This window comes from Rhea pennata, chromosome 17 (genome assembly GCF_028389875.1).
Source record: "Rhea pennata isolate bPtePen1 chromosome 17, bPtePen1.pri, whole genome shotgun sequence".
Taxonomy (NCBI): domain Eukaryota; kingdom Metazoa; phylum Chordata; class Aves; order Rheiformes; family Rheidae; genus Rhea; species Rhea pennata.
Window position 1 is genome coordinate 12805309 of NC_084679.1, and position 26839 is coordinate 12832147.

The following is a 26839-nucleotide window of genomic DNA, read 5'->3' on the forward strand; positions in this document are numbered from 1 at the left end:
GGCCGCCGCCGCCGCCCGTCCGCTTCCGGCCCGGGTGGAAGCGGGGCCCCGCGCGCAGGTTCCGGCCGCCTTGTGCCCCCCGCCCCGCCGCGGCCCGGGTCCCCGCGGCGGCCGGCGGCACCCGGCCCTGCGCCGTCTGCCACCGCAGCCGTTCGCGCGGTTATTTCACCTTCCTGCCAAACTGCTGCCGCAGCTGTGCAGCGAAGGGTAACGTCCGCTCCCCTCTCTCTCAGCTATTTTCCCCGGGTCGGCGGCGCGGGGAGCCGCGGGATGCGCTGGGAGGCTGCGGCAGGGCGAGCGCTGCGGTGCTGGGAGGGGCGCGGAGCGCGCTGCGCCGTGGCGGGAACGCGAGCCAGGGCCCGCTGGGCGCGCCCGGCTTGCTGACTGCCGGCCGGGACAGCGTGAAACCTCCAGCACGGGCTCTGCTCCTCCGAGGACGCCGCTCCGCTGCGGGTGTTTTTCTGCCTGATCAAGACAACGTCCTTGAGGCACGCTGTTCTCTTGTGGGAAGGCTGCCGCGGGGACAGACAGACGGACCGCGCTCAGCACTGACTGCAGGAGGTTTTGCGAACAGCTGTGTTTAATTTGTCTTTTGGGGCAGACTGCCCTGGCACTCAGCGCCTGCCGGAGGGGCTGCGCAGGGAGTGGGGTGGGAGGCCCTTCCCCAGCTCCCCAGAAGAGTTACACCACTGTAAAATGCAGCTGTTGCTCTCTTTATATTTAATGCAGCTTAGCACTCTTCGGTTCTTTGTCTCCAAACATGATTGTTTCATCTCCCCAGTTCTTTTTTGACCCCTCTGCGTGTGCGGGTTACGTCTGGCACTGACTGCAGCGTGGATCGGAGGTATGTGCTCCCTTCACCCGTCTGCCGTTTGCCTAACAGGAACAGTGTGCTCAACTACACAGCAGCTGTCCAGACCCACTGCAAGCAACCGCACCTTCACCCTAGGGCCCACCCTCTCTGCTTTGCAATGATGTTACTCGTAGGAGCCACTGACCAGTAAGAAAATGCAGGTTAAGGAGTGCTAACAGCTCATGAGACCGTGGCGAGTGGTCTGCAGGAGGTCCAAGCATCACCTTGCATTTACACTGCTTTCAGTTTAAAGTTTCCGTATAAAATATGCTGACTTCTCTGTACATGGTGATGGCCCATCCATACATGGTGCGCCACACTCCAGAGCTGTGGGGAGTCACTGGCTGGTAGATGGGACAGAGGCTGTGCACACAGCTATCTCAACCTCTCCTGTTGATCACAGGCATCTCAGCTTTTTGGTGGCTGGGCCTCACTGTTGCTACTTCTCCTCCTTCCTCTTCTCCTCGTGACTGCTTTCTCTTCACCTCTGATTCTTGTCTTCCCTCACCACCATGTGGGAGCAGCACAGTCCAGCAGCAATCAGCTTCTGTATCTTGCTATGAGTTGCTGGGTCCCCGTGAATTATGAGAGCTGAATAATATTACACCATGGACAATGAATCTTATGTGAGGGCTTACCAGTTCTGCCCACTAAATCACCACCCCACTCTCGTGGGCTTATCCATATGCATGGTCCTTGCATGTACTGGGGTATTGTTTTCTTCTGTCAGCTCAACTGGGAGCCCTTACAGCTGTTCATGCGGGAGATGTGGGAAGCAAGGGATTAGCTGCAGACATGCCACGAGGGCCTGGCAGAGCTCGTGCACTCGCTGGTTTTTTTGGAACCCTGGTGTTTTGCTCCAGCCTTTAAGTGCATCTATGATTTCTGCCTCCTTCCATGCTCTGCAATCTGATGGTAGCTAGGGCATAAAACTGCCCCCCTTCCACTTCAGCCAGCACCAGCCTCCACATACCAAAAGAAGACTATAAGGCATGTTTTCTGGTCCTGCCCCTTAGTATACCTGTCTCAACATTGCTTTCTTATTGCTGGACCAGGACAGAACAGAGGGAAACTGGTTCACATACTTCCACCAACACTTCCATATTCCCTGGGTCACAAATGAGGTTCCTGTTTAACCTCCCTAGTGAGAAAATCAGAGGTGTGACATGCCACTGAAATCATTGATGATGATGATGATGACTCTTGTCTTCTAAGCTGCCATATCTCTGAGATGGGACATGCAGAAACGGGTTGCAGGCTTAGCCGTTACTAAGCGTTCCTGACATTATTCCCACAGTAATTCATTCCTTAACTGAACAGTTGTGTAGATTGCCGTAAATTAATAATGCCCATGAATAATGACTGTAAGCATTTTCAGTATGAAGGAGAGAAGAATTAGATAAAAATCACCGTGCCTCTGAGACTAACTGCTAATACGATCTTTGAGAAGACACTTAATCACTTTTGCCTTTATCTATTAGCTTTTCATCAGCCAAATGAAGATGATGCTAGGTTGGCCAAGTATTGAAAAATCTTTTAGTATACAGAATTGTAAAATATTTTGTTCTGGTAAATTCAGGACTCTGCTTGTGTTCCCTGCCCACATTTCCATAGAATAAATATTCACTTTAAGCAAACATTATATTTAAACATCACAGAAAACAAATATGAGGTTACTTTAGCATTAGTAATCACACTAACAACATGAAAGTTCTAAGACTGTGCTTGTCTGCTCAGGAAAAAGAAATGGTATCATGGGAATGGCATGGTGAATCACAGCTAGACAGCACAGCTTGAATTGCAAATGGTAGGCTGCAGGGTCAAACGAGCAGCAGAAAATGAACTGAATAATTTTGAGTAAGAAATTCAGTGGAAAAACTCCCACACAGTTCATTTGTAGACTTCTTGCAAACCATAAAACAAGAAAAAAATGAATTGATTAAATGCTTTATCAGGTATCATGACTGTGCTACAGCACCTAATAGGGCAACGTGAGGTTTTAAAAGGAGATGTTTGTAAAACACCTGTAGAATATGAAGAGCCATATGATCCTCGTGTCACTCATCATGTCAATACTCACTAGCAAAGGTGAGCTCCTTCTCCCCTTACTCACATCTGCTACTCTTCAACAAACATGAATTAGGTCTGGCCCAACTATTAAAATTCAAACAGGACATCCCATTCAGAAAACATTTTTAAGAGAATTTAGTTGTTGGCTCATAAAATGAGCAAACTTTGTCAAAGTTGTAACTTACAGTACTGTACAGGCTGAGGGGTCAATGGAAGTGACATCTTTACCACTGAGTCACTCTTTTCTCTTAGAGACATCTTACCTTCTCTGTTCATCAGCTGACTCATTTTTAAAGATAATAGGGGAAAAACACAATGGATCTGAGGTCAAGAGAGAACTAGGATAAGGATATATATGTCTTTAATTAAAGATGGTGAACACTGGCCTTATAAATTGGCAGCCACAAAAAGTCAAAGCTAAACCCTTGTGGTAGTGCCCAGGAAGGTATGGTGTTCACCAGCCACCTATGCTCAGTCCAGAATCTCAGTATCACTGTTTGGGTTATCTCCTGGAATGGTTAAAATGAGAAAACAATTAAATCTCCAGTGAACACTGGTTGAGATGTGTGTGCAAGAGGCTGCCCTGGCTCCCCATTACCATGGCTCTGCTGGCATCCCTTAATTTCTGTAGGATTTGCCCTTCTCTTACCCCTAAGTATGTGAAGAAAAAGAGGTGCAATGGCCAAAAGTCTCAGATTGTGCAGTTTAAAGTCCTTATGAATCTTCTGGTATCCAACAAAGTTCTTTTTCCTTAATATAACACAAGATTAATTAGCCAAAGAGAAGAGCCGCCCTAGAGTAGACCATACACACCACAAACCGCAATATAAAGGACACACAAGCAAGTGCTTCTGCATACATGTAACTTCTCTGCCATGGAGACAAATGAATTGGATGGCAGGAGTAGAAAAAATTACCTTAGAGTTCAGGACAGGATAAATTAACGTTTCAGAGACCTCCTGACTGGATTTCCTATTACAACCTTCCTTTCTACCCTGGGCTCCCAAGTTTGTTCCTGCACATATTGGTTGAGCGACCTGTCTCCTACCCCCTTGAGGTCACTTCTGAATTTAGCCCATTGTGCCAGGCTGCCAGGGAGTGATGTAGAGGAAGTTGGGCAGCCTTCTTAAATGCTCGCTCACATTTCAGGAACGCATGCCACTGCCGTGCATGCAGAACATGCCGTTGTGCTTGGGAAACAGAAAACTGCAAGTGCACAAAAAAATCACTCATGGAGCATTGCATCCCTTCCTGGTTCCCTTACTTTAACCCAGCACTGCACACCTTCAGCAATTGGCTAACTAAACAAGAGGTTGGAGATGGGGGTATAGCAAGAGGAAGCCAACTTTCAAGTGGCTTTTCAGCTGAAGATGCTGCATATGAAAGACTGAGGGCGTAGTCCAGAAGAGCTGAGTTAGGCAGCAGCAATACAAATGATGCTGCACAGACCTTCCTTGTGCCTTTGGCTTTGCCTGGAGGGATCTCTCCTAAAGGCAGTGTAGGCTTCAGGTCCATTCAGCTTCCTCTAGGTTATCTCATTATCAGGAGTGAAGGTCTGGTGATATGGACCCTTCCCTCCATGCACCAACATATTCCACAAAGGCAAACGAACTGCTGTCAGGCAACCAGGACATGGCTTACAATCAGCTTGGCTCCAGATCAAACCGTTGACTTTCTTTGTATTTAATTCTTACTGCTTTGGGGAATCCAGTCCTTCAAATATGGCCTTTTGTGTGTGAAAATAAAGAGGCACACAAAATAAAGACTAACTGGGAAGATGACCCAGTCTTACCCCTGCTCATGCAAATCAGGACCAAAATCCATCTCAAGTTACTGGTTACAAGGAAACAGAGTCTGGATCCAGGTAAGGAAATGAGCCTAGGCTACATTATGACAGAGAAATGCCTGCACACTGTCTCAGCACATGTATCTGGGCTCATTCTGAGAGTGACAGGCTCTGTGGCAGCAATTAAATATAACCTGTCTCTGGGCTGAGAGGTAGACACTTGCCAGCCCAGGAGAGGTGAACACAGTCCACATCATGAGCACAGACAGTCTCCAGAGGTGCATGTCCAGAGACACAGGTGCAAAATAACACAGCTTCTGAGGCCTCAAGCCACACAGGGTTCATGGATTGTGACTGCAACCACATAAATTGCAGAACCAGTGCCGATCTTCAAGTCACAATCTGTGAATTCCTGGGTGTGTTTGCAGGGAAACAACCGAAGAATTTAACTTCGTATTTTCCTCTTCATGTCTTTTTTGCCGTACAATCTGCTGAAACGTATACTGCATGGTGTTTCAACGTTTGGCTGACCTCCTTCATATGGCAGCGAAGAAACTCCTCTTATATTTAGAAGCCCTGTTCTAGGGTTACATATCAAGATACATGCACACTGCTGTTTTGCAGAATGCAGCTGTCCTGTAAGAAGCGAAAGACGCTAATCTGGTCCAGGAGCTGAGGCCAGCAATTTCAAGTTTCCATCTGTCTCTGCCTATAATACATGTAGGAAGGAAGAGAGCTGGACATTAGTTGGTGTCTTCAGCATGCAGGCAGACTGCAAAAAAAAAAAAAAAAAAAAAAAAAAAAAGGCAAAAAAAGGAAACCTGAAACCTGAAGCAGCTTTGTGAAAGGATGACTCTGTTCTCCTGCCCAGGACACAGATGTTAAGGTGGAAGATTTTTACTGTGATTTCCTTTATCTGTTACTTTTGAAATAGTATCATTTTGAGTATACACCTGATAGCTCATTCTTCTTTCATCAGCCTTAGAAGATGCAATGCATAACAGCAATGGGCCAAATCCAATCCACCCAGTCCTGGATGAATGATGATGAATGACAGGTAATTTAATTTGCACTGCCTGTCAAAGACGTTGAAATTTGTTTGTATTGCTCCCAAAATATAAAGCAGGCACTTATTTCTCCATCAGACAACTGCATCCTGCCTTCCACATCTATTGCTGTCACCAGTGGTCTGGCTGATTTGGGCAGTCAGATGTCGTTCAGCTTCCCTATGTTTGATACTTCTCTCACAGCTACAACAGAGTGGTTTGGTTGTCCACGAAGCATATATATTTCTAGCTCCAGCTGAGTGGAGCTCAAAAAGGACCTGTGTTTGACTGCATTTCTCAAACACGATTGAAAATTTATGCAAATGTAAATAAATGAAGAGAACTTATACCAGTACATTAGCAAGGGAAAAATAAGATTAGCTATGACATAGAAGCCCTAAAGGACATTAGAGGAATTGCTGCATTTTCCTCTCTCTGTCACATTAAGTGGTTTAATATAAAGCCTTTATTTTTATACTGATCAATAGCACTGTAAGCTAGCAACATTTATCTGAAGCACTGAAGAAACAATGGCTCAATTCTCATTTATATTAAGGGCTAGACTTCAAAGATATCTAAGGTGCAAGTTAGATTTCCAGTATGGCTTTCAAAAGCATCTGAACAAGTCAGGTGTCTAGCTCCTATTGACCTAGATCCTTGTTAGACACTTTCAGAAATAATTCAAGTTGCCTATCTCTATCTTCTAATGCTCCAGCAGCTTTGGAAATCCTTCTCCCCTCTCACCCTACTAGCTTTGGCACTAGAAGAGTGCCGAAAGAAGAGACTTAAACAGTTTACAGTGTTGGAGTTTAGTATTTTGCAGAAGGCTGAAATTTTTTGTACACTGATGTACAGGCGTTACTATTGCAATGCAAAGTAGTGGAAATCTGGCCGCTGTTACCTGGTCAGGGATCCTCTTTAGCTACTTCATTCCACTACTTTCCCCACTTGTGGTGGGAAAGCCCCAATGAGCCCACTGAGGGGCCACTCTAAAACCCCCTCAACACTCTTCTAGATGCTGTTTTGAAAATCAAGCCAAGAGCCTACCTTGCTGACGTTCATTTATTATGAGTGTTAACTGATCTCTGACAACTTGTGAATGAATTAACTATGGCTGTCCACCAATTTTCCACTGGAAAAATCAAGCATAACCCAATGAAGCCAATGGAATTATGTGCGTTGGTGAGAATGAAGCTGAATCTGAGGTAAATATTTTGAACTAGATAGCTTCCATCTCTGCTTTGCCACAGTTCAGCTTGTTGCTGTTTGGGGAATGAATTCTGTTCCCACTAGCTGCGATATAAACTGAAGCAACTCCAGTTGACTCAGTTAGACTTTGAATACCTATATATATAGTAGCGTGACGGAACAGAGCTTGGCATTTAACAGGCAATTGTTATATTAATCTTTTACAATCTTATTTTATAATGAAATGATGCAGCTTCATAAATGATTGAAAGAATATATAAGACCCTCTCTTCACAGATTCTTTGCATAGTATCATACAGGCCAGAAATCCTTTATTTTTGCGTTGATTCACTCTACCCTGAAATCGCCTAATGGATTTGTAGAAGGGAAATTATTCATTAAAATAGGAGAGCCAAGAAAACTTAGGAAAGACAGTTCCCATATACCAGAATGGACATGAATTAAAAGTAATTTTATTCCATTTCTCAATGACAGTTCTATTATATCTGACAATATGGCAAGCTACTAAAAGTCCCACAAGACATATTAACCATTGAAATAGTATTCAAAAACCAAAGAAGAGTATACAGAACAGCCAGTTCCTGGGATTATCAAAATCAGTGGCAAGATTCCCATGTGGACACATTCTAGCACTGTAAATGGTGAAGAAATCAACTGATTTCAGTTATACAAGTGAAGATTTATACTGAAGTAATTAAGGATAGATTATGCATTGCTGACTTCAATGAAAAACAGAATTTGGCAGAAAGAAAAATGAAAAAGCACATTAGACGTGTAATCTCAAGGCACAGAAAATACATGCTGCTTCCATACATATGCTTTGACAAATACACGTTTCTGAGAGATTTTTATTTTTGATTTTATCTTTGATAATACGTAGTTGTACTCTTTTCAAGCTTGTTTCTTTTTTCACTTGCACCTGCCATTCTCGAATTTCTGAATAGTCAGTCCTGATTCATGCCAGTGCAAGGAGAGTAAGTGTAAACTGACATAACTTGCTTGAACATGTAGTAACAATTAAAGCAATTGGAGCAACAACCATTGAATATGTAGCCATCCGTGTTAATCCTTACTAGAACTTACTCCTTTGAACATGGAATATTTGGGTGATGGCATAAATATGTTATTTCGAAAGGTTTTCAGCTAATAAAAACCAGCTGTCCCATGCTGTATTTTCGTAAGGTATCAAGAAATTGCATTAATTTAGAGACCATCAATTCTGTAATTTAAGGCTGTTCACTGAGTAGTAACTCAAGATGAGCAAGAGCCAATGTAACATCAGTAAGGGTAGAAGAATGTGTCCATGTCTAACTGCATTGATATATAGACTATTCATAGCAAGATGAGAGGGTGAATCAAACAAAAAGACACTGACAAAGCAGAATATAATGAAAATATATGAGTTGCTAGAGGAGCAATAACAAAGGGATGGAGAAGCACATCTACTTAAAAAGAAGATCCTTTATCAGATGAAAAAAATAGAGAAAATTCTTACATACATGGATCAGAGAATTTTAAAGAGAAAAATACGATCAGTACAACTTTAATGCAGGACTGAAGCAAAGTCAAGGTAGTTCAACAATGAAAGACAACAAAATAAAAAGGTATCATTAAGAAAAATATGAATGCTATGGAACAAGAGTGTCTCTTAATAATCAAATGATTGAAATCAGTCACTGCGTGGTGAAAAAAACAATGTGAAAGACTGAAAAGCTGAGGGTGACAAAGCAGCTGCTGAGTCAGAGTACACCCACAGCATTATAAAATCACATAGCAAGATAAAATCACGAACCTGTGGTTATGACTACTTTATGTTGAGGCTACTTTAAAGGAATATAAGAATCCTTAATGGCCTGACCAAAGCCCACTGGAGGCAACAGAAGTTCTCCTACTAGCTTCTGTTAGCAGGTTGTGCATCAGATCCTACACTGTGCACTATAAACAGTCTAGATAAGTTGGCTTTGTCTAGCTAGGCTCAGCCAGGGAACATCATGGATCCAACATATATTCCACGTAAATTAGAAAGAAAAGGGAGTAATTAGGGCAAGATTTCTTTGTACATTAGGGTAAAAGAGAAATTTCTGCTTTATACTGAGATTCCCTATAAATAAATAATTTTGAATACCTGATTACACTACACTGATTAACTAACTGAATTATCAGTTGATCCACCAGCAACATGCCTCTGCCGAGAGACTTGTAGGGTCAAATCTAAGAGTCTGGAATGAAGAACTTCCTTTTCTTCTTACTCTTCCCCTCCTGAGATTTACATGATGATATCCTTCAAGTGCAGTCCTGGTCTTCAGATAGCATGCTGCAAGGACACAAAAATATGTATTCTTAAAAGAGGAAAAGACAGAGTTTGCCTGTTAGTTTAAATTATTCATCCTACAGATCTAATGGATACATTATGTAGTGGCACTTGGTCTCTTAACAAACATCCCTCTGGATTAGTGGTTCAATACAGTTTTGAATCAAAGCACTGAGATTCTAATGGCACCAGTCATCTGTCAATCTAAACTGAATTTTTAAACTGGGTTACCTGAATCAATGCAAGTTAGGATCTTTCATTGCCAGGAAGCGGGCTCTTTTATGCCAAAGCTTCATGAGGGCAACAACAACACTGATTCCTTGAAGTGGTACATAAAACAGGCAAGAACAATACTTTCAGCAGCAGACAACTTGGCAAATACAACAGCAATACATGCCTGAGTTTTTAAAGGAAATGGGTAACTTGGATTTTTTGTGCCTGTGTTAAGGGTAGGAAGATCTGAGAAGTTCCCTCAAATTCCTGTGTTAACGGTAAGTCTCAGACATTACCCATTTTTACAGATCTCACTGGCTTCCCTCTGGCTGCTGGGCTCTCTGCTGCTATCTCCTTTCACATGCTCCACCCAACTCCCAATTCTTCTCCATTAAGCAGCTACACTTGGCAGCTTCTTAAAGGGGGATCCAGGACATGCAGTACTAAACAGTAAATATATCCTCGCAGAGAGCATGAACTCCTTTGCTGATTGCCTGTTGGACGTCACTCAGGACTCCAAAAGGGGGGCAGAATATACTGTGGGGGCACTTCCTCCACACACACATGAAACAACTGGACCAGATTTTTTTATGTGGTTTGCTAAGGAAATGAGGCTGAAGCAATCACATTGCCTCAGTGCATCTATGTGTACCTGTCTATCCACTACTCAACTTTTGAGCTCACAGGTCACATCTGATAGATAGCTAGAGGACTGTAAGCTACTATGTTTTACAAATGCAGTGAAAAGAAATAGTGGATCAAAGAGAGAATCAGTTTGTGTTCTTACTGATAGAAAAGCAGCAGTGTGAGCTCACTGGTTACCTGGACACTAAGAATTAATGTGGGTAAAAGACAATAGGAATGCCCTGACATCAGACTTTGCACTAGTTAACTAACTACTGGTTACTAGCAGGTCAATCCCTGCAGCCAAAGGCAGGCAGACTTCCTTGGCTCTTTCTTTATTATGGAATGGTACAGAGAGCAGGATCCATAGTATAAAGATTGGGAGGCTGGCTATGTAATTCCTGTAAATTTGCAGGCCCTCAGCTTATTCTGTCTGTGAAACAGAGAGACTCACTCAGTGATATGGTTGCAAATCATTTTAAGATCCTCAGGAAAGGGATGTCAAAGAAAAAAAATAATAAGCTTAAAAATAAGCTTGTATACCTTCTCCCCCCTAAAGAATTATGTAAAAGAAAATGAATGCATACACTTGTTCCCAGCACATAGTCTAAATGCTTATTCCTTTTCCTTCCGGTAGGGATTATCAATGATAATGAAGCAGTATCAGCTGGTACTTTCTCCAGAGCCTGGCTGTCTCTCTGTTTTCCTTCAGAGCCATGCTGACAGGTGGTAGTATTGCTGTGACTGCCTTGGGGTGAAGTTCTAGCTCAAATGAGATTAAAGAAGCGGTCAGAAGTTCAGACTCCTCTACACAAGCATTAAAATATCATAATGGTATGGATAAAAATCCAAAGTTGCTGAATATGACTATCCTTTTCATGCATGCACTTACCAGTGGATATATCTTCCCTGCCTGTAGCATTGGGGTTCAAGGTAAACAAAGATGATGATCTTCTGATCTGAATGAAGAGAATCTTGGGCCCTGGTCCATTGGCAGGAGTTGTTTGCATTCCTTTTCTTCAATACTTTGGCTACCCTTCCTCATAACAATACTGTCTCTATTTCAGCCTGTGCTGTGCAGAAGAGCATGTTTCCTTACTTTACTCTTACTGGTTCTCCACATTTCTATTTGGCTCATTCCCACTTGCCTAGGTGGCAGAGAACCACTGGAGAGCTGTACAAAAGTCATGGGCTTTAGCTGATATGCTTTTTTGCTCAGTCAGAAAGCAAAACTCATATGAACTCTCATTCTGCTCCCAACAGCACTGTCAGCTTCACCTAGACACTAGAGACAACCTCAGCAGTGTAAGAAACTGCATATTGCTTCAAACTACTAACAGGCTATGCTGCAAATCCAGCAAGGGGTAGGAGCATGTGATTCCTATAGTAGCATGAAGTAGAATATGACACAGTGTGATCCAGCTAAGAACAGGGTTTGAGACCCCTGGGTCTCCTTCACTTAACTAAGGAGGTCCCAGCTCAGGATTTTGTTTCCCTGAATCCTGCTGGTGGGATTGAAATGACATCCAGAGACACCAAGCAACTTGTGCTGTCAGAAAAGTCTAGAATTTGGAAACTGCTCTGAAAATTTGGACACTGCTCTGAGAACAGAGACCTTGAACTACTGAACTCTCACTCAGAGATGAAATTATTAGCTTTCACTGATCAAAGACCTTACCAGGAGACAAGAAGGCTGACTCCAAATCCATTCAAGTCAATGAAAGGCTTCTAACAGGACTTATAAAAGAGCACAAGAGCAGCTGTACTGGGTCATTGTAAACAGCTCTCTCTTCAGTATCTTGCTTCTGACAGTGACATGTTGCAGATGCCTACAGGGAATGTGTAAGAAAGGCTGAGCACAGAGTGATATTTCTGCCTTTGCTACCTTCTATCTCTGGCAATCTGCAGCTTAGAAACTTTCTGAGCCTGCAATTATATCTGCAACTTTACATTTAGGCTTTCTTTTGTGAATTCCTCTGGTTGCTGTTTCAAATTATGTATATTTTTGGTACCCACAGCAGCCTACAGGTGTCAGTTCCAGAGCTGCATTCTATATCATGTGGAAAAGTACCTCATTCTGCTTGTTTAAAGCTACTTTCCTCTGCTGTCCTTGATCTCATTCATAAGACACAGCAAATAAATGCTCTTTATTCACCTCTTGGGGCCTTTAACTACCAAATTCCTAAGTCTCTCCTTACCAAGGCAAAGAGATCTTGTCTATTTTATCTTTCCCTATATGAAAGTTTATTTATACTCTGTTGCCTTTCCCTATTTTTTCTCTACCACATCTTTTTTGAGCCAGGGCACCAGAACTGCAGGCAAAATTCAGGATGTGGCTCGCAGCCGAGTGTAGCCTGTCATTAGATACCCTGCCATTAACTCTCTAACCAGCCCTATTACAGCAGGTAAGGCCACCAACCCAGGCTGATGCACAGAGTGCTCTGCACCATTTCAGTCTGTAGTGATGTCTCCTTAAGAAAGACAAATACAGCTCTTTCCTCATGGCAGGTCTTGACAGACAACATGCCTATGAGCACATATGCAGGGCTAAGACTCAGTGGTGACATAAATACTGGTTTAAGTTACCTCTGAACAAGCAGTGCAAATGTAATTCAGGGCAATGGACTGGCAAGGTAGGAATGCAGGACAAGCTGACAGGAGAGGGTAAAAGTTACAGAATGGAGTAGGGAGAAGTTGGACCTCAAGTGTAATGGGGGATAGCTGTGATTTAGCACACACTGTAGCTTAACACAGAGTGATCCCTCAACATAAGGAACACACCAAAGTTTACATTGATCAAGACAGGCAAGTTTTATCACCGGACTGTTAATTCTGGTGATGCAAGTGACAGCTTCCCCTTGGCTACATGCAGGGTCATGACTGAAAAACCTAGTGATTCCCAAGTGTTGGGTGGTCCATGCTCCTGGAGATATATATACATATGTATATATGTATATATATATATGTCCTAATGCATGTTCTCCAAAGATAACGTGCAGGTCTTATAGATAAATGATGCTCTCCAAGGCAGCAGGACAAGCCCAGAGTTGGCTCAGCACCAGGTAGATCTTAAATGAAAAGATCTTCAAGGCTGTCTCTTTGATGCAGGTGTAGGTGCCCATCACTGTTTTTCCTATACTATTGTTGCTCTGTAATTGAAAAGACATACTAAGGTGTGCAAAGAAGCTTGGGGGTCAAAGGACAGGAACTTTCTGAAAAGTGAAAGGCCCTTTCTCTTCCTGAGTCCATCAGTCCTTGCTGATCTATTTTCAGCTAGGTGAAAAACAGCCTTTCAGCTGTTCCTATGGTCTCTGGATTGTTATCAGATGCACACCCATCATCTCATCCACCAGATCCTGGGCACAGAGAACTGAATTCAAGACTTCGTGGGCAGTCTAATCCTAGTCACTCTCCTTATCAGGCAATGTGTCTCACAGACAATGACAAGTTAGTGTAACGATGAGTTACGGGCACCAAACATTACTGTGTCATGTTCCTTCCTGTTCACTTTACAGTTCATAAGCATCAGAACAGTCCAAGGGAACTACAACAATACGTATGTCTAATCCTGTTTTTCTAGCAGTGTATACAATAATTATTGGGGTATAATTACTGTGAGTGTTTGCTCGAGGCAGGAATTTCTTGCACTTCCTCAGTCTGTAGCTTTTACCATTTCTTCATACCTTCAACAGCTCTAACTAGTGTGTTTTCTCCTGACTGAGAGGCCTGTGGGATACCATGGGAACCCTCCTCAGCTCTGCTTAAAACACAGGACTGAAGTCGCTTTCCTAAGCAGGATAGAATATATACTGGATTTGGATACTGAAAAGCAAAAAGAGGAAATGTGAGAGCAAATAGGTAACTTTGGCTGAAATTTTTAAGGGGCACATGGGATTTGGTACCCAAATGCTACAAATACTACTGAAATTCAACAAGTTAGGCAATGATCTCAAACCGATCTTCTAGAAATGTCATTCATAGAGAGGAAATTACTTGTCAGTGAATGCTGAAGGAACCTGGGTCTAGATCTAGAAAAGTACTTGCGTAACTAATTCTCAGTGGTTTCAGTAAAAGATATTCAAGAGTGGCAAACAGAAGTAGATAACAGGGTCTTCAGCAGTTAATGTGGCAGTTTGCACAGAAGGGGGCCCAGAAACTCTGCTGAAGACAGCCTGGGACTGCCTGAGACTATGCAACACTGGTGGTGATGAACCACAGGGCACTGTTCCCAGAACTGCTGAAGCAACTGCCTGGCACAGCAAATGCCTTGACCCAGTTGAAGTTTCAGAGGGAGGATGCAGTTGTCTGGCTTGTGGCTGTAGGGAGTGCCTGCTGCCTCTCCTTGGGCTCGGGGTGATGGTGGTCTCACCTGTGGGAGCTGTGCTCTGGCTGAGGAGCTAAGTCTCCAGGAGAAAGGGCTTCCAAAGAAGGTGAGTAGGCTGCAGATCATCAGGGAGGACAAATGGGAGACTAACAGGGTCTTCACAGAGACCCTGTGGAGGGAAGAGCCCAAGCCTCATGATGCAAAGGATGAACAACTGGAACAGGTGTAACCAACAGGTGAGGAGGAACTAGTCCTGCTGAGGAAGGCCTCATAGCCCACTGAGCCTGCATCAACTTTCTGCTCCAAGAAGAAAAGGTGTGTGACAGTTGATGGAAGTTCCCTCCTACCAGCCTGACCTGGAGGTTTGCCTTCTAGGAGCTCAGCCTTGGGATGCTGTGGAAAAACTGCTGAGAATCATCTGGCCTTCAGACTCATTGCCCTTTGCTGTTCATCCATGTTGCTACAAATGACAATGCTGGGGACATCCTGAGTGCACTGAGAATGACTACAGGGTGTGAAGGCTGAGCAGGCTCAAGTGATGTTCTCCTCAATCTTGCTGGCAACAGGAAAGGCTCAGTTAGGAGTGGGTGCTTCCTGCAGGTGTGTGGCTGATTATCATATTCTTCTATTAAGGCTAGTTTGTACCATCTGACTAACACTGAAGTATATGTATTTGTTAGTACATAAGTAATTTTACGCTCGCTTCACATTATCAGAGACTCCAAAGTGGCTCTTGGTAAATAATCATGACCAAGGTGTACAGATGGATGTACAAGACAACTTTGTGGAGAATGCAATGTCATCCATGTGCACACCAGTGACATGTCAAACTCAAAGAAAATTTAGCATAAGATAAAAATGCCCAAGAGTATGGCAACAAGGCAGACTCGGATTTATGGAAGCACTAAGGTAACCACAGAGGCCAGTTGGGTGCTGATATTCACCCATTTTCATGTCAGGAGAGTAAAGAAGATTGTTTTTCCATCACACACTTTCTTAGAAATAAAATAAAATAAAAAAAAAGAACACAAAGAGCTCTTTGGAAGGTGACAGGTGAGAGGGGAAAGGGAAGTAGCAAAAGAGCCTGGAAAAGGTGAATCTACTAAACCTGCCACTTGAGTCCTGATAGAACTGAAGGAATCATTTGGCCAACAGACATCTATGGAAATGCTACTCTGAGTAAAGAAATTAATATCCTAGTGTGCCAAGGATTTCCAAGCACCTGGAAACACTTCTGCCTAATGCAGCTTTTTCTTACGAAGAAATATTACAAAAAAAAAAAAAAAAAAAAAAAAAAAGCAAAACTTAAGAAGAAAGGCAATAAAGCCCAATTATACCGATTTGTTGCTGCTTACTTCCTCCAGGGTAGGAGAGAGAGAGGTGCTTACGAATACTAGATAGATGTAAAGAGCTAAATACTTCTAATTTCTGGTAGCAGGCACATGGGAGAATTCACACTTTCAGCAAGCAGGGTCCCATGGTAGTGCAACTGAAATGTTGACTGCAATTACATGTAGCTAGCTGTGGACTGGTTAATGCAAATGCTTTTGGCCAGTGGTTTCAGCCATTCCTCATGCTGTCCTTCTCTTCCTCTACTTAGAAAAAAAAGAATTGAGTTGCTATACTTGTCTGAGAAATGATGAGTAAGGTGGTAGAAGTGATCAGGGAATTTACTGCTGCTGTCAATTACAAAACTTGGCACATCCAGCCTGAAGTGACTTGCTCTTAAATCTACACATGCACAAACACAAGCTGAATCAAAATGAGATTCATGCTTGCAAAGGGTACGGGAAACTAGTGAATGATACAGTCAGCTTCTGGCTCTGTGACACCATCCTCTAATATCCTAGAGAAATGAACTCCAGTTCCATTAACTTCTGCATAGTTCAATACGGTATACTTTAATTTTTTGTCTGAAAACGTTGTGTATGCTTAACCAGCTACGCCATTCCACTCCTCAGAGATGTTTGCATTTCACTGGTGCATGAGGTGATCTCTATTTATAGTTTATATATAAGTTTGGGCAGCCTTTGGAAGGCTTAGGGAAGATGGTGCTCCAACCAAAACAGCTAATAATAAATGGATTCAAATGAGTGATTTTAATGGGGAGTGCGCACTACTAACGACAAAAGAACTTACTGTTGCACAACTCTAAGAAAGGCATTAATGTCCCCACTCTTTCTGTCCTCTTTTCCTAATAGATTTCTAATCTACCTACGTAACCACTTTGTATACAGAGACTCATTTCTCTAGCTTCTTCGTTACTGTTCTAGATATATCAGGCAGGTCAGCTACACAGCACTGAATGTGAACAACTCTCATCCACAGCAAGCCAAGTCAAAATTACATTTGTAGTCAGTTTTTATATAGTCATGACTACCTTAATATCAAATAGTAAAATAGTATTTGCCTGTCTTCTCCTCCTCGGCAAGGGGGAAAAAAAAAGAGAGAGACATTGGACAGATGATAACACTGAAAATTTGCACTTATGGACACAACTACCTGAAATCTAAGAATCTGAGAATCTGCACTTGGTCTTGCAGATGGAGAAATTGAAGGACTGAAAAAAAAGCAACTTGCCTAAAGTAAACATCTAAGGGAGCTGCATGAGTTTCTGGAACTGCTGCTAATACTCAGTCCTTCGCACTTAACTACAGAAAATGGCAGTGTCTTAATTATGAAATAGGAAATAAAATTTTCTCTTCGGGTAAACGTGAGTGCATTCTTAAATTATAACATTACTGGATGGTTATGATAGTCTTTCGTTTCTTATTCTGAAGCCCTCATACAAGGAAGAACTTCTTTTACTGGGACCGACTGCATTTTGCTTACCGTTGTGAAATGAACTACGCAATAGATTCCAATGATGACAAGGCCAATGATAATTGATGCGACAGCAACCCAGAGCGCGTTGCGACCCAGTCTTTTTGACCCTTCTATATCTCCTTGATTATAACTGTTTAAAGCCTGCAGAAGAGAAACAGAGTGTTTGTGACTATTGTTAACACAAATCACTACACAAAGCAATGTAACCGACTTGACTAATACTAAGTTTATACAAAGTGGTACTGCAGAAAGGACGTCAGAAAATGGTGATTTGTTTAGTAACAATACATTTGCACTGTGTACAGTTCAGAGTAATGAGGGAGTTGTTCTTCTGTTTCACTCATTTCCAGTACCGCTCATTGCAACTATAGGTCTTCATCCTCAGTGGTGAGGAAGGGGTGGTGAGGCCGGAACAGCGGTAAGGAACTCGTATAAGCAGTATGCTTGTACACATCAGCAGAAGGGCTGTCAAACCAACTCCAATCCACTCTCTTGCACAAGTCAGTGATTTGTATCTCTGGAAATAGTATTGCTGTAGTGTATGTGAATTGTAGTTTACACAGTTCACAGAAGTTGGCCATTTCACTAGCGATGAAATCAGCTCTGACCCTCTATGCGGACATAGCACGAAGAGGAAGATAAACAGGCTGCATTTTACAGAAAGCCTCGGGAAAAGTCCTTAAAGAAAGGTTACTAATTTCCTGTTTTTCCAGTGGTTTACTTTTTAAAACCAAGTTTGAAGAATTAATACGTAGTACGCTAGTGATGGAAAAAGCAAAATAAACAAATCTAGACTAGCAGTGTTGTCCCACTGTATTTTTGGAACATGGTTATTATTATACACATTCAGAGGTGTGCATCAAACATACAGATACTACCTCAACAGTCTGAGTTACGTCTATTGGTCCATGATTTAGCAGATGCTTTATATTCATTAAATGTAGAGATTATAAGGTGTGATAGGACCACTCTGATCTTCTAGTCTTGTGTGAGACAGACTGTAGGATTTTCTGAATTAATTTTTGTTTCAGAGTATATTTTTAAAATAATATATTCAGTGAATTACACAGAAATATTGCAGCATATGAGTCTAATGCAGTTTTAGCAACTCCTTTCAAGAATAATATGCTATCAAAGAACTTTAAAAAGGAGATTAATGCTAATAATTATTCTGAAAGATTTGGAGAGTTTGAGTTCATAAACCATAATATTGGGTCCAGATTTCTTTATCAGATTGCACTATTGAACTATCCCAGCATATTTCCTGGATGGATCAGGTTATTCATGACCTGTTTTTTAGGATTTTGTAAGTATTCCAGAAGCAGGGGAAGGGGGAAACCTGATCAAATGAACTACGGACTAAATAATACAGGTTGTCTTTAAAAAATGACTGCATGAGGTACCACCATATGCTATTACTAAAGTGCTTTAGTCATGAATCATTTTTAAAGCAAAGATAGAACAACAGTTAATTCAAATACCTGAGACTGTGGGGAGCAGGAAAGGAATGAACACAGGTGATAATTACACAATGTTAAAGCTGCAAGTCCTATTTGGGTCATTTTTTTCCACTAGAAGCCAAATTCTGTCCCTTCTGTGCTGATAAAAGTACCTTTATTTTCACACATACTTTACAGCTTTTAAATTTAGTCTGAGGCTATTCAGACAAATGGTTTTAAAGCTGTTAGACAAAACAAAAAGAAAAAAAAAAGCCATTCTGCAGAGAGGAAATTACTTCTAACACTTTGCCATCATTTATTTCCATAACAGCTTGGCTGAGAACATTTGGGCTCATTTGAAAGATCTTGATGCGAACAAGGGCAAAGGACTAAAGGTATTCAAAGATTTGATTCTCAGGAAAATTAGGCACTTTGAAGCACAAGGGATCTTGCAAGGGTCTTAAAAGTGATGTTGCCAATGAAATTCACCGCAGGAACACAAACAGGTGCCTGGCTTGGTTACAAGACAGCTTCAGAGTCATGCATCTCTCCCATATCAAGCACAGCAAGCTCGCACAACAGTAACTTTTGCTGCTATATGGAAATGTAACCATCTCAAGCTTATGAAACACTAGTGTTGCGACTAATGAAATACCCAGGTTACTACTATGTAACCAGGAATCTTGCAGTTTGATCCAAAGTTGAGTGGAGGACTTGAAAGGAGATTCATTGGCTTCCATGGGCTTTTGGTTAGGCCACGAACACCACCACCACAGTAAGATATCGAACATTCCTGAGGTTTTCCTCAAAATGACACAGGAAATGACATTTAGGTTACATGGCAGCTATTAAATAATTTCAAAAATCTGTGTTTTTTTTTTTTTCCAAATTTAGCCTTACTGCTGAATTGCATATTCTCCTAATGCTACTTAACTTCCAACAACTTTTCTATCCTGTATCTAGTAGATGCACTCTCTGCCCAAATGTGCTTAGCCATAGGTATATAGCATGGCAGGCCTGGAAAACAGAAGCATCTCATTAGACAGCTTTGCTCTTCTTGCCAAGCAAAGCACTCTAGCTGTTAAAGCATACTTAGACATCAGAGGATACCAAACATTGCTATAGAGCCTTTTTTTTTTCCCTCAAGCGGAAAAACAATTAGGGACATTATCTGTGTTCTGTCAATTAGTGAACACACAGAAATTAATGGGCTAGATGAATCCTCAGTGTTAGCACTGCAGTAAGATCACTCGTGCCAAGGCAGTCCCAAAGCAATGAAGCCTAAATTCCCACAATTGCATCTCAAGGCTACTTGCTCTCTGGTGTCTAAGAAAGGCTGCACTGCAGACGCACTCCTGCTCTTAAAGGCAGCACTGATACATTTCTTCTCTTCCTGGCAGCCTACTTTCCTAGACATTTCGCTATCATATTTCTCTGGAGAATATCTTGGATACCTCTGCTTTACTGTCAAATTTTGTTGAGGTTGGCCAGTACAGTAAAAGACATACTGGAGAAAGAGGGAAGAGATGGAAATGAGAGTCAGAGACACAAACATAGGGTGAGATAGGATGACTGCCCAAGCCTTGTTTCCTTAGGGTGTCAGGCTAAAAAGCAAAATCTGATCATCTGAGCAGAAAGACAGCAGCTGTGCTGAGGCACAGTCACCCCAGTTCTCCACTGACAGGGGTTATCGTCACAAGGCAGGGCCAGCAAAGCTCCTCTCGTGTAAGTTATTCCACCATTTTTTTCCAACAGTCTTTTCTGCAGGAGAAAAGCTTTCTTAGGTATTCCCAAAATACATTCAGAAAGGTTAATAAAAAGGGGTATCAGGAAGAACATGGCTTGGCATAGTCTTGGGGAGGCTGACTTCTCCTCCTGCCTCTGTCAGTAACTGTGAATGTAGTGATTTGGCTACTGGGAGAAAAATGGAAAAGCATCGCTGATACCAAAGCCCTGACTTTATTCCTTTCACCCATCAGGGGACCAGCTTTCCATGACATCTGGAGTGTGGTCCTGCAAACACTTTATACTCGGATCCCCATCCATGTGGTCTCTGATGGAAATGGAGTTGTAAGCAAGACATGGATGGCAGCATCAGCTTGCAGTTCTGTAGCACTTTGCTAATGTATTTAGGAAGCCTGGAGAAAGTCTATGTAATTCCTGCAGATAGTGCATAAATAATTTACCCTGTACACTTTAATAAATAATGCCTTTTTAATCAAAATCCACAATGAGGAGGATGAAATTAACATTATGGATAAAGAAGAGGATCTAGGAGAGACAGCAAGGAGACAGAAACTTCTTTATGAAGAGGCTTATATTAAAGAGTATAATTTAGACAGTATTCAAGAAAAAAAAGGAAGATTTGGGAAAGCTGGTTGGGGTCTAATGTAAAGCTCTTTTAAGTTGATTTACTTCTATCTACTTCACCAGGTCCTTGGATCAGGCCTTCTAAAGCCTTAAATGTTACATCTGTGTTTATTTTTAAGGGCTAGCCAACACATACAGGAAACAGCATCTGCAAGTAACATTTGGACTACCTAACTTTTACAACAAATTTCAGTCATTTCCAGAATAATACCATATGATAATTTCTTAGACTTCTGCCACCTTGCTCACTAGGACTTCACAAACTAAAGCCACCCTTCTGCAGCTGCTTATTTACTTTTGCGACCACACTGACTTCACCAGGTTTGCACATAGCTATCTATAAAAGATGGTCTCGGTTCAGCAGTGAAACAACCTAACTTCATACCAAAAGAAATTTGCTGAATTAGCTACAAACCATTAATTCCCTTTAATGTGCATTTTCTGTTCCACATCCCTGGAACATCAAAGTTATTGCAAAAGCAAAAAGAACACTGTATTATTGCAGAAATCCTCCTCTACATCCCTTATAAATCTGGGCAGTCTAAACTGAGGTTATCTGATCAACAATTTCTGTTTTCTATGAGCCAGGCTGCAACAAACCTTATTTGGCTTTGCCTGCAAAGAGGCTCTCTCCAATTCAGACCAAAGGAAGAATGAGACATGCTAGCTAAATATGACTCCTCACTGCGTACAACAGATGAGGAAGGATGGAAAAGACAGCCTCAGGCAGCAACTCAGGACCAGGCACGATCTCAGCTTTTTGTCAAATGAAATAGGCAGATGATGAGCAAGACACAATGAGCGGGGAGTTTGCTCTGCATGCTGTACACTAGACTTCTGCACCTCCAAGGATGGATTGAAAATGTTGTTGCAGAAAGCTTATGAGTTTGCAAAGATGAGGGCCACACAAGCATGTTTAAGAACACCTGCTGAGCCTTGTATTACTGAAGTAGTATGACAAGCTGTCCCATATGGTGCTAGATGTGAAGGTACCTACAACCTACTTCAAGATACCTACAACCTACTTCAAGAAAATGTATTTCAAAATAAACTTTCTAACTGAAGACAAGTACATCTGTACAGGAACACTTGGTCCTTGTGCTAATATGACCTGACCAAAGCCTTGGTCAGGATCTGAGCAAAAAGATCAGCTCTCAGGAACTAATTCCATCCTTTGTTGTCCTATGACTTTTAACACTCCCTTGCTCTTTGTCACTGCTTGAGTACACAAATGTATAGTCAAGGCATCTGAATCCAGGGGCAACAAATGGAGTCAAAGAACTTACCATTATCAGAACCCAGATTTTTATAGCTGAACTGCATGTTTGAACCATACAAAAGATCAAACAGAAATGCATCAGTAAAAAGAACCAGTTACAAGCAAAGAATTAGGGAAAAATAGCTTTTGAGAGACTGTTTTTAAGTTGCTGCAAATCTAGTGCCACATGGATTTAGACAAGCAATCTGCCTCCCAGATCTTTGAAATAAGAGAATTGAAGACACTGTATTGAGAAAGGCCTGTAAGGTTCATTAAACTACTAGACCTAAGTTCTGGTAATTAAAAATACCTACTTGATTCATTTTTTAGTGTTGTCCCATAGGCTCCCTCTAGCTTCCTGATTCCATAAATCAGATGTAGCCAACCCTCGAATACAGTAGTGTTTGTGTTCACAGTAGGGGAAAGAGGCACCCCTCCAGACAAGGAGCCAAAGAGCTCAGCATCATGCTGCCTAGCTGCAGTCTTGCATCAGAGGTGTCTCTGCCACGTGAGCTTCCTGACCTGGCACCTATGCTCCATCCTCCTGCCCTGATGCGTGTGGTCTCCTATGTGGTGGGAAGGAATGGGAAAAGGCTGAGCTAGGTACTTTTTGGAGTAGAACGATTGTACAGCAACATGATACAGCTGCTGAAAGCAACAGGAAGCAGGAGAACCTACGGCATCTGGCTGGAACTGCAGAAGAGTACTGCAGCGAACAGTAATCCCACAGTCAGGAGTCCTGGCCAAAGCCTTGGGTAAACAGATCTGCATTTACTGAAACTGTCGAGCAACCTTAACACCTGCGAGTGACCAAGAACTAGCTTGAAGAGGTAGCTCTTGTAACATCAGCGTATCAACTCGCTGATGCTGTTACCTTTCACTTCCACTGGTTATCCTTACTCCTCCGTTGTGATAAACGGTTTTCCTTTGCAAAGGAGGTAAGGAACAAGAAAAAGTGATCACTGCAATTGGGAGGACTTGCGAGAGCTCCATTCCAAAAATAAAGTCAAGGAGAGAAGATCTGGAACAGTAAGATTTGTGCCCCCAAAGGTGAGAAATAAGTGAGGAAACAAGTGCCAGAGCTGTAACTGGGGCAGCAGAAGAGATGGCATGGACTGAAGACAAATCTGTCATTTAATCTGGGGTGTGTTGGAGTCTACTTTTCGTGTGAATACTATTTTCATTATCAGAATTGAGAGCACCTAAGGACATGACACAGGCAAATAGGGTGCTGAACTGTGTCCCCTTTGAAGCTGACAGGACCTTTCCTTCCAGGCCCACGCTAGACACTGGAAATTTATAGAGAACTCCACTTCTATGGGTCTGTCTCTCCTCTAACACAAGATCTCAGCAACCTCTGCAGACTACATAGAGATCTTCTGTAAGAAAACAAAATAACCTGCTCTTGTATCTCAGTGTTAACTCATAGGGACTCTTAAGAAACAAGCTGGGACAGAGGGAAGAGGTAGATCCCAGCTGAAGTGGAGATAAATTGTACAGGTTGTAATGCAGAACCTAGAGCTGAGATGAGTGGCAGTTACAAGCTGCAGCTCTAAAAGGCAGGGGAATAGGACTGCGGTAAAGAAGTTGGACGTTATTTTTATGGAAAAGGAAGGGTAAGAATGATGTTGAAATACAAGGCATTCACACGTGGTTATTGGTTCGGTTTTTGTTTTCTCCTGTTAAGGGAGTGGGCAGCTGAGACCCGCATAGACTGTTCAGCATTCAGGAAGTGCTCTTCCCACCATAGTTTCTATATATCCCATGGAGGCAGTTACTTAAGCCTGACTCCAAAAGCCTGCATGAACTTCAACTAGGGCGGGGGTGATGATTTCTCCATATGGGGTGCAAACATCTTTAGAGGCCAAATTCTGTCCTTGGCAGTTAACTTCTGTGCAGCTCCCATGCTTTGGTGAAAGTGTAGTCACAGTGAGCACAAGCTCACCTCCCCCTGATCATCAGTTCTCATTACTTAATATAGCACCCTATGTGTCCACAGACAGAAATGATGCTGGGTACCAGCAGAACCAGATCTTCTTCAGTCAAGGAAGAGAACATACAGTACATGGTACAAAGCATACAGAGAATACACAGAGAGAGGGCACAGTATATAGTATAATCAATAACAAAAAAAAAAAAAAAAGCATATAGAAAGAATGATAGCTAAAATCTTTCTTTTCTGTAAGAAAACGTTTGTGAAGATGGCTTTGAAATGACCCTTCTAATAATCTTTGAGCTTAAGCATGCATTCTGATATCAAGCTGTAATTTCTGATTAATCTTATTAGTTTTACAAGAGTGTGTTTTAGTATATTTTGCATAGAGGTAACTATCTCACTACCTAACTGTGAAAATAAACAGCTTTATTTTTTACTTACCTTTTCAGCCTGGCTCTCAGAGAAAAGGATGAAAATACACAACATGTTTTACACCCTTTTCAGTTCCTAAACAACAGAAATACATTGTAGTATTACTGATTACACTGATCATGGGTCCTGTTAGAGAAGTCTGGATCTGACTCTGCAACTCTTAGAGAAGAAAATTTTGTTTTAATACTCCTTATGAACTTAATGAGATTGCTTGCATTATTAAGGGCTATTTAAGTGAGTGAGGGCTTGTAGGAGTAGGTTTGTTCTCTCAGCATATTCAGGTAGTTTACAAGGGTTTTTGCCAGTGATTTAAGATTATTATTGTTTTGTATATTATTGCACCAAATAAAATTAGTATCAGGCAGAAACGCCCGTTTGCTGCTAAAGACGACACTTCTATTGTAATTGATTAGCTAAAGCAAAGATCACATCCTTTGCAAATCAGATTTCTGCTCCCCAGCTGCCACTTGCACGCATAAACACGTCACGCTCAGTGTGCAAGTTACTCGATGTAACAAATCCCACTAATCGCAATAAACCTCCCTCCTCCTCTCGCATAACCGAGTATTGAAAACTTGCTGTGAATCACCTTTCCCTCCAGGTTTTACGCCTGGGACAGCCGAGCGGGGACCCCGACGGCTCCCGCGGATGCTCTCACGCTCGCTGCCTGCCCTAGCCCCGCGGCCACGCGCCGGGCCGAGCGCTGCCGGGGGCGGCTGGAGCCCCGCTCCGCGCGGGGGAAGCGGCGCTGCCCGCCGCGCCCGGAGCCGGAGCCGGAGCCGGAGCCGGAGCCGCGCCGGCAGCACGAGCCCCCGGCGCTGCCAGCCGGCGGGTCGCCCGCCTCGCCCCCAGGCCACCGCGGGGCCGCGGGTTCGCGGCCGGCCCCTGCCCGCCGGGGCGCGACTCACCATGACGGCGAAGACGAAGGAGACGATGTTGACGGGATAGGCGGGGCAGAAGCAGGCGAGGATGCTGAGGAGCAGGTAGTTCTTGGGGCGCGGGTGCGGCGGCCCGTCGGGCAGCTCATCCTCGATGTGGGTCTCGGGGCTGCTCTCCAGAGCCCTCTTGATGTCGGCGCCGGCGGCGAGCGCGGACATGGGGCTGCGCGGCGCGGCGCGGCGGACGGGCGGCTCGGGAAGGGCAGCGCCGCGCACCGGGCAGGCGGGAGGGACCCGGCGGCGGCGGCGCGCCAAGGGAGCCGCCCGGGGACGGGCGCTCGGCGGCGCGGGGGCGGGGGGCGGCTGCCGGCTAACCCGCGAGCAGCTTGGCGGCCGGAGCGAAAGCAGGCGAGGCGAGGCCCGCTCCGGTCTCAGGCTCTGACTGCCGGTGCAAGTGAAGCACCAGCAAACGGCACAGAGTCTGCAAAGGCTTCTCCTTCCCTCCGAGTCGAATTTCTCATCTCCTACTCACCCACCCCCCCGCCCCGGCCCTGGCTCACTAAACTTAGCAAAAACATTGAAGATTGGCTGAAAATATCCAACCTCAAGGATTTTGGCAGCTCAGGCCCAGGGTATTTTCTCTGAGTTTAGCAAATCACCCCTCACTGCATACTACATCTGTAAGGTGAAACCCACTTGGGGCGGGGGCATGAAAGCGAGCTAGGAAACGTCACCATTTCCAAAACCTACGGTTATGAAAAAACAAGTAAATAAAGATCAGCTTCAGTCAATCCTGTAACTGGCATGGTTTTGAAGCTGGTGAGAGGCAGGGTAACAGTCTGCCTCTAGAGAGGAACAGGCTCTGATCCTGCCCTGCATTATGAAGGGGCAGAACTTTGCTGAAGCTCCATGCAGCAGGTGTAAAGTGGAGAGATTTCACGGGAAATGCAGGCTGCAGTTAGAGTTTTGCACTGTGTCTGGCTCCTCTGGAGGGCACCTCATTAACTGAAGTTAAAACAAACAGTAAGGTGTGCTTACAGCTTTGTGAGTTTTGCAGTTGGTTTGAATGCAGCCAGGGTTTCCTGCTTCTGGGTGTCAGCCTTCTACAAGATATAATGCAGTCACCACAGTAAAGACATAAGAGATAGAGGTGCAGTATTTTTACTTTCATAGACATTAATCATCTCTCAGGCTGCGTTCCTGGCATATACCATGCAGAAAGAATCTGCCGATCTATCAAAACGTCAACAGAAATATTCTGTAT

General features: G+C 43.2%; 1 protein-coding gene and 1 long non-coding RNA gene across 3 annotated transcripts; one reads left to right on the plus strand and one right to left on the minus strand.

The window, feature by feature from the left end:
- Positions 1-83: 83 nt before the first annotated feature.
- Positions 84-18045, plus strand: LOC134148163 (uncharacterized). Of its 2 annotated transcripts, XR_009960151.1 has the most exons (4): positions 84-207; positions 782-844; positions 5689-5766; positions 14812-18045. It is a non-coding gene; the product is annotated as an uncharacterized LOC134148163 (long non-coding RNA). The 2 variants fall into 2 exon arrangements; XR_009960152.1 differs by lacking the exon at positions 5689-5766.
- Positions 8599-25794, minus strand: TMEM233 (transmembrane protein 233). Its single transcript, XM_062589993.1, has 3 exons — positions 25606-25794; positions 17269-17403; positions 8599-9278 (listed from the first exon to the last, which is right to left on the minus strand). Exons 1-3 carry the CDS (start codon positions 25792-25794, stop codon positions 9267-9269), a joined length of 336 nt encoding a protein of 111 aa, XP_062445977.1. The 3' UTR covers positions 8599-9266.
- Between the last annotated feature and the right edge of the window lie 1045 nt (positions 25795-26839).

Excerpts from the sequence above, each read along its gene's own strand:
- TMEM233 (XM_062589993.1), bottom strand. The coding sequence starts at position 25,794 with ATGTCCGCGCTCGCCGCCGGCGCCGACATCAAGAGGGCTCTGGAGAGC. Across the intron at positions 17,404-25,605 it reads CCTTCGTCTTCGCCGTCATG|GCTTTAAACAGTTATAATCA; the intron begins GTGAGTCGCGCC and ends TCTCTTCTGCAG.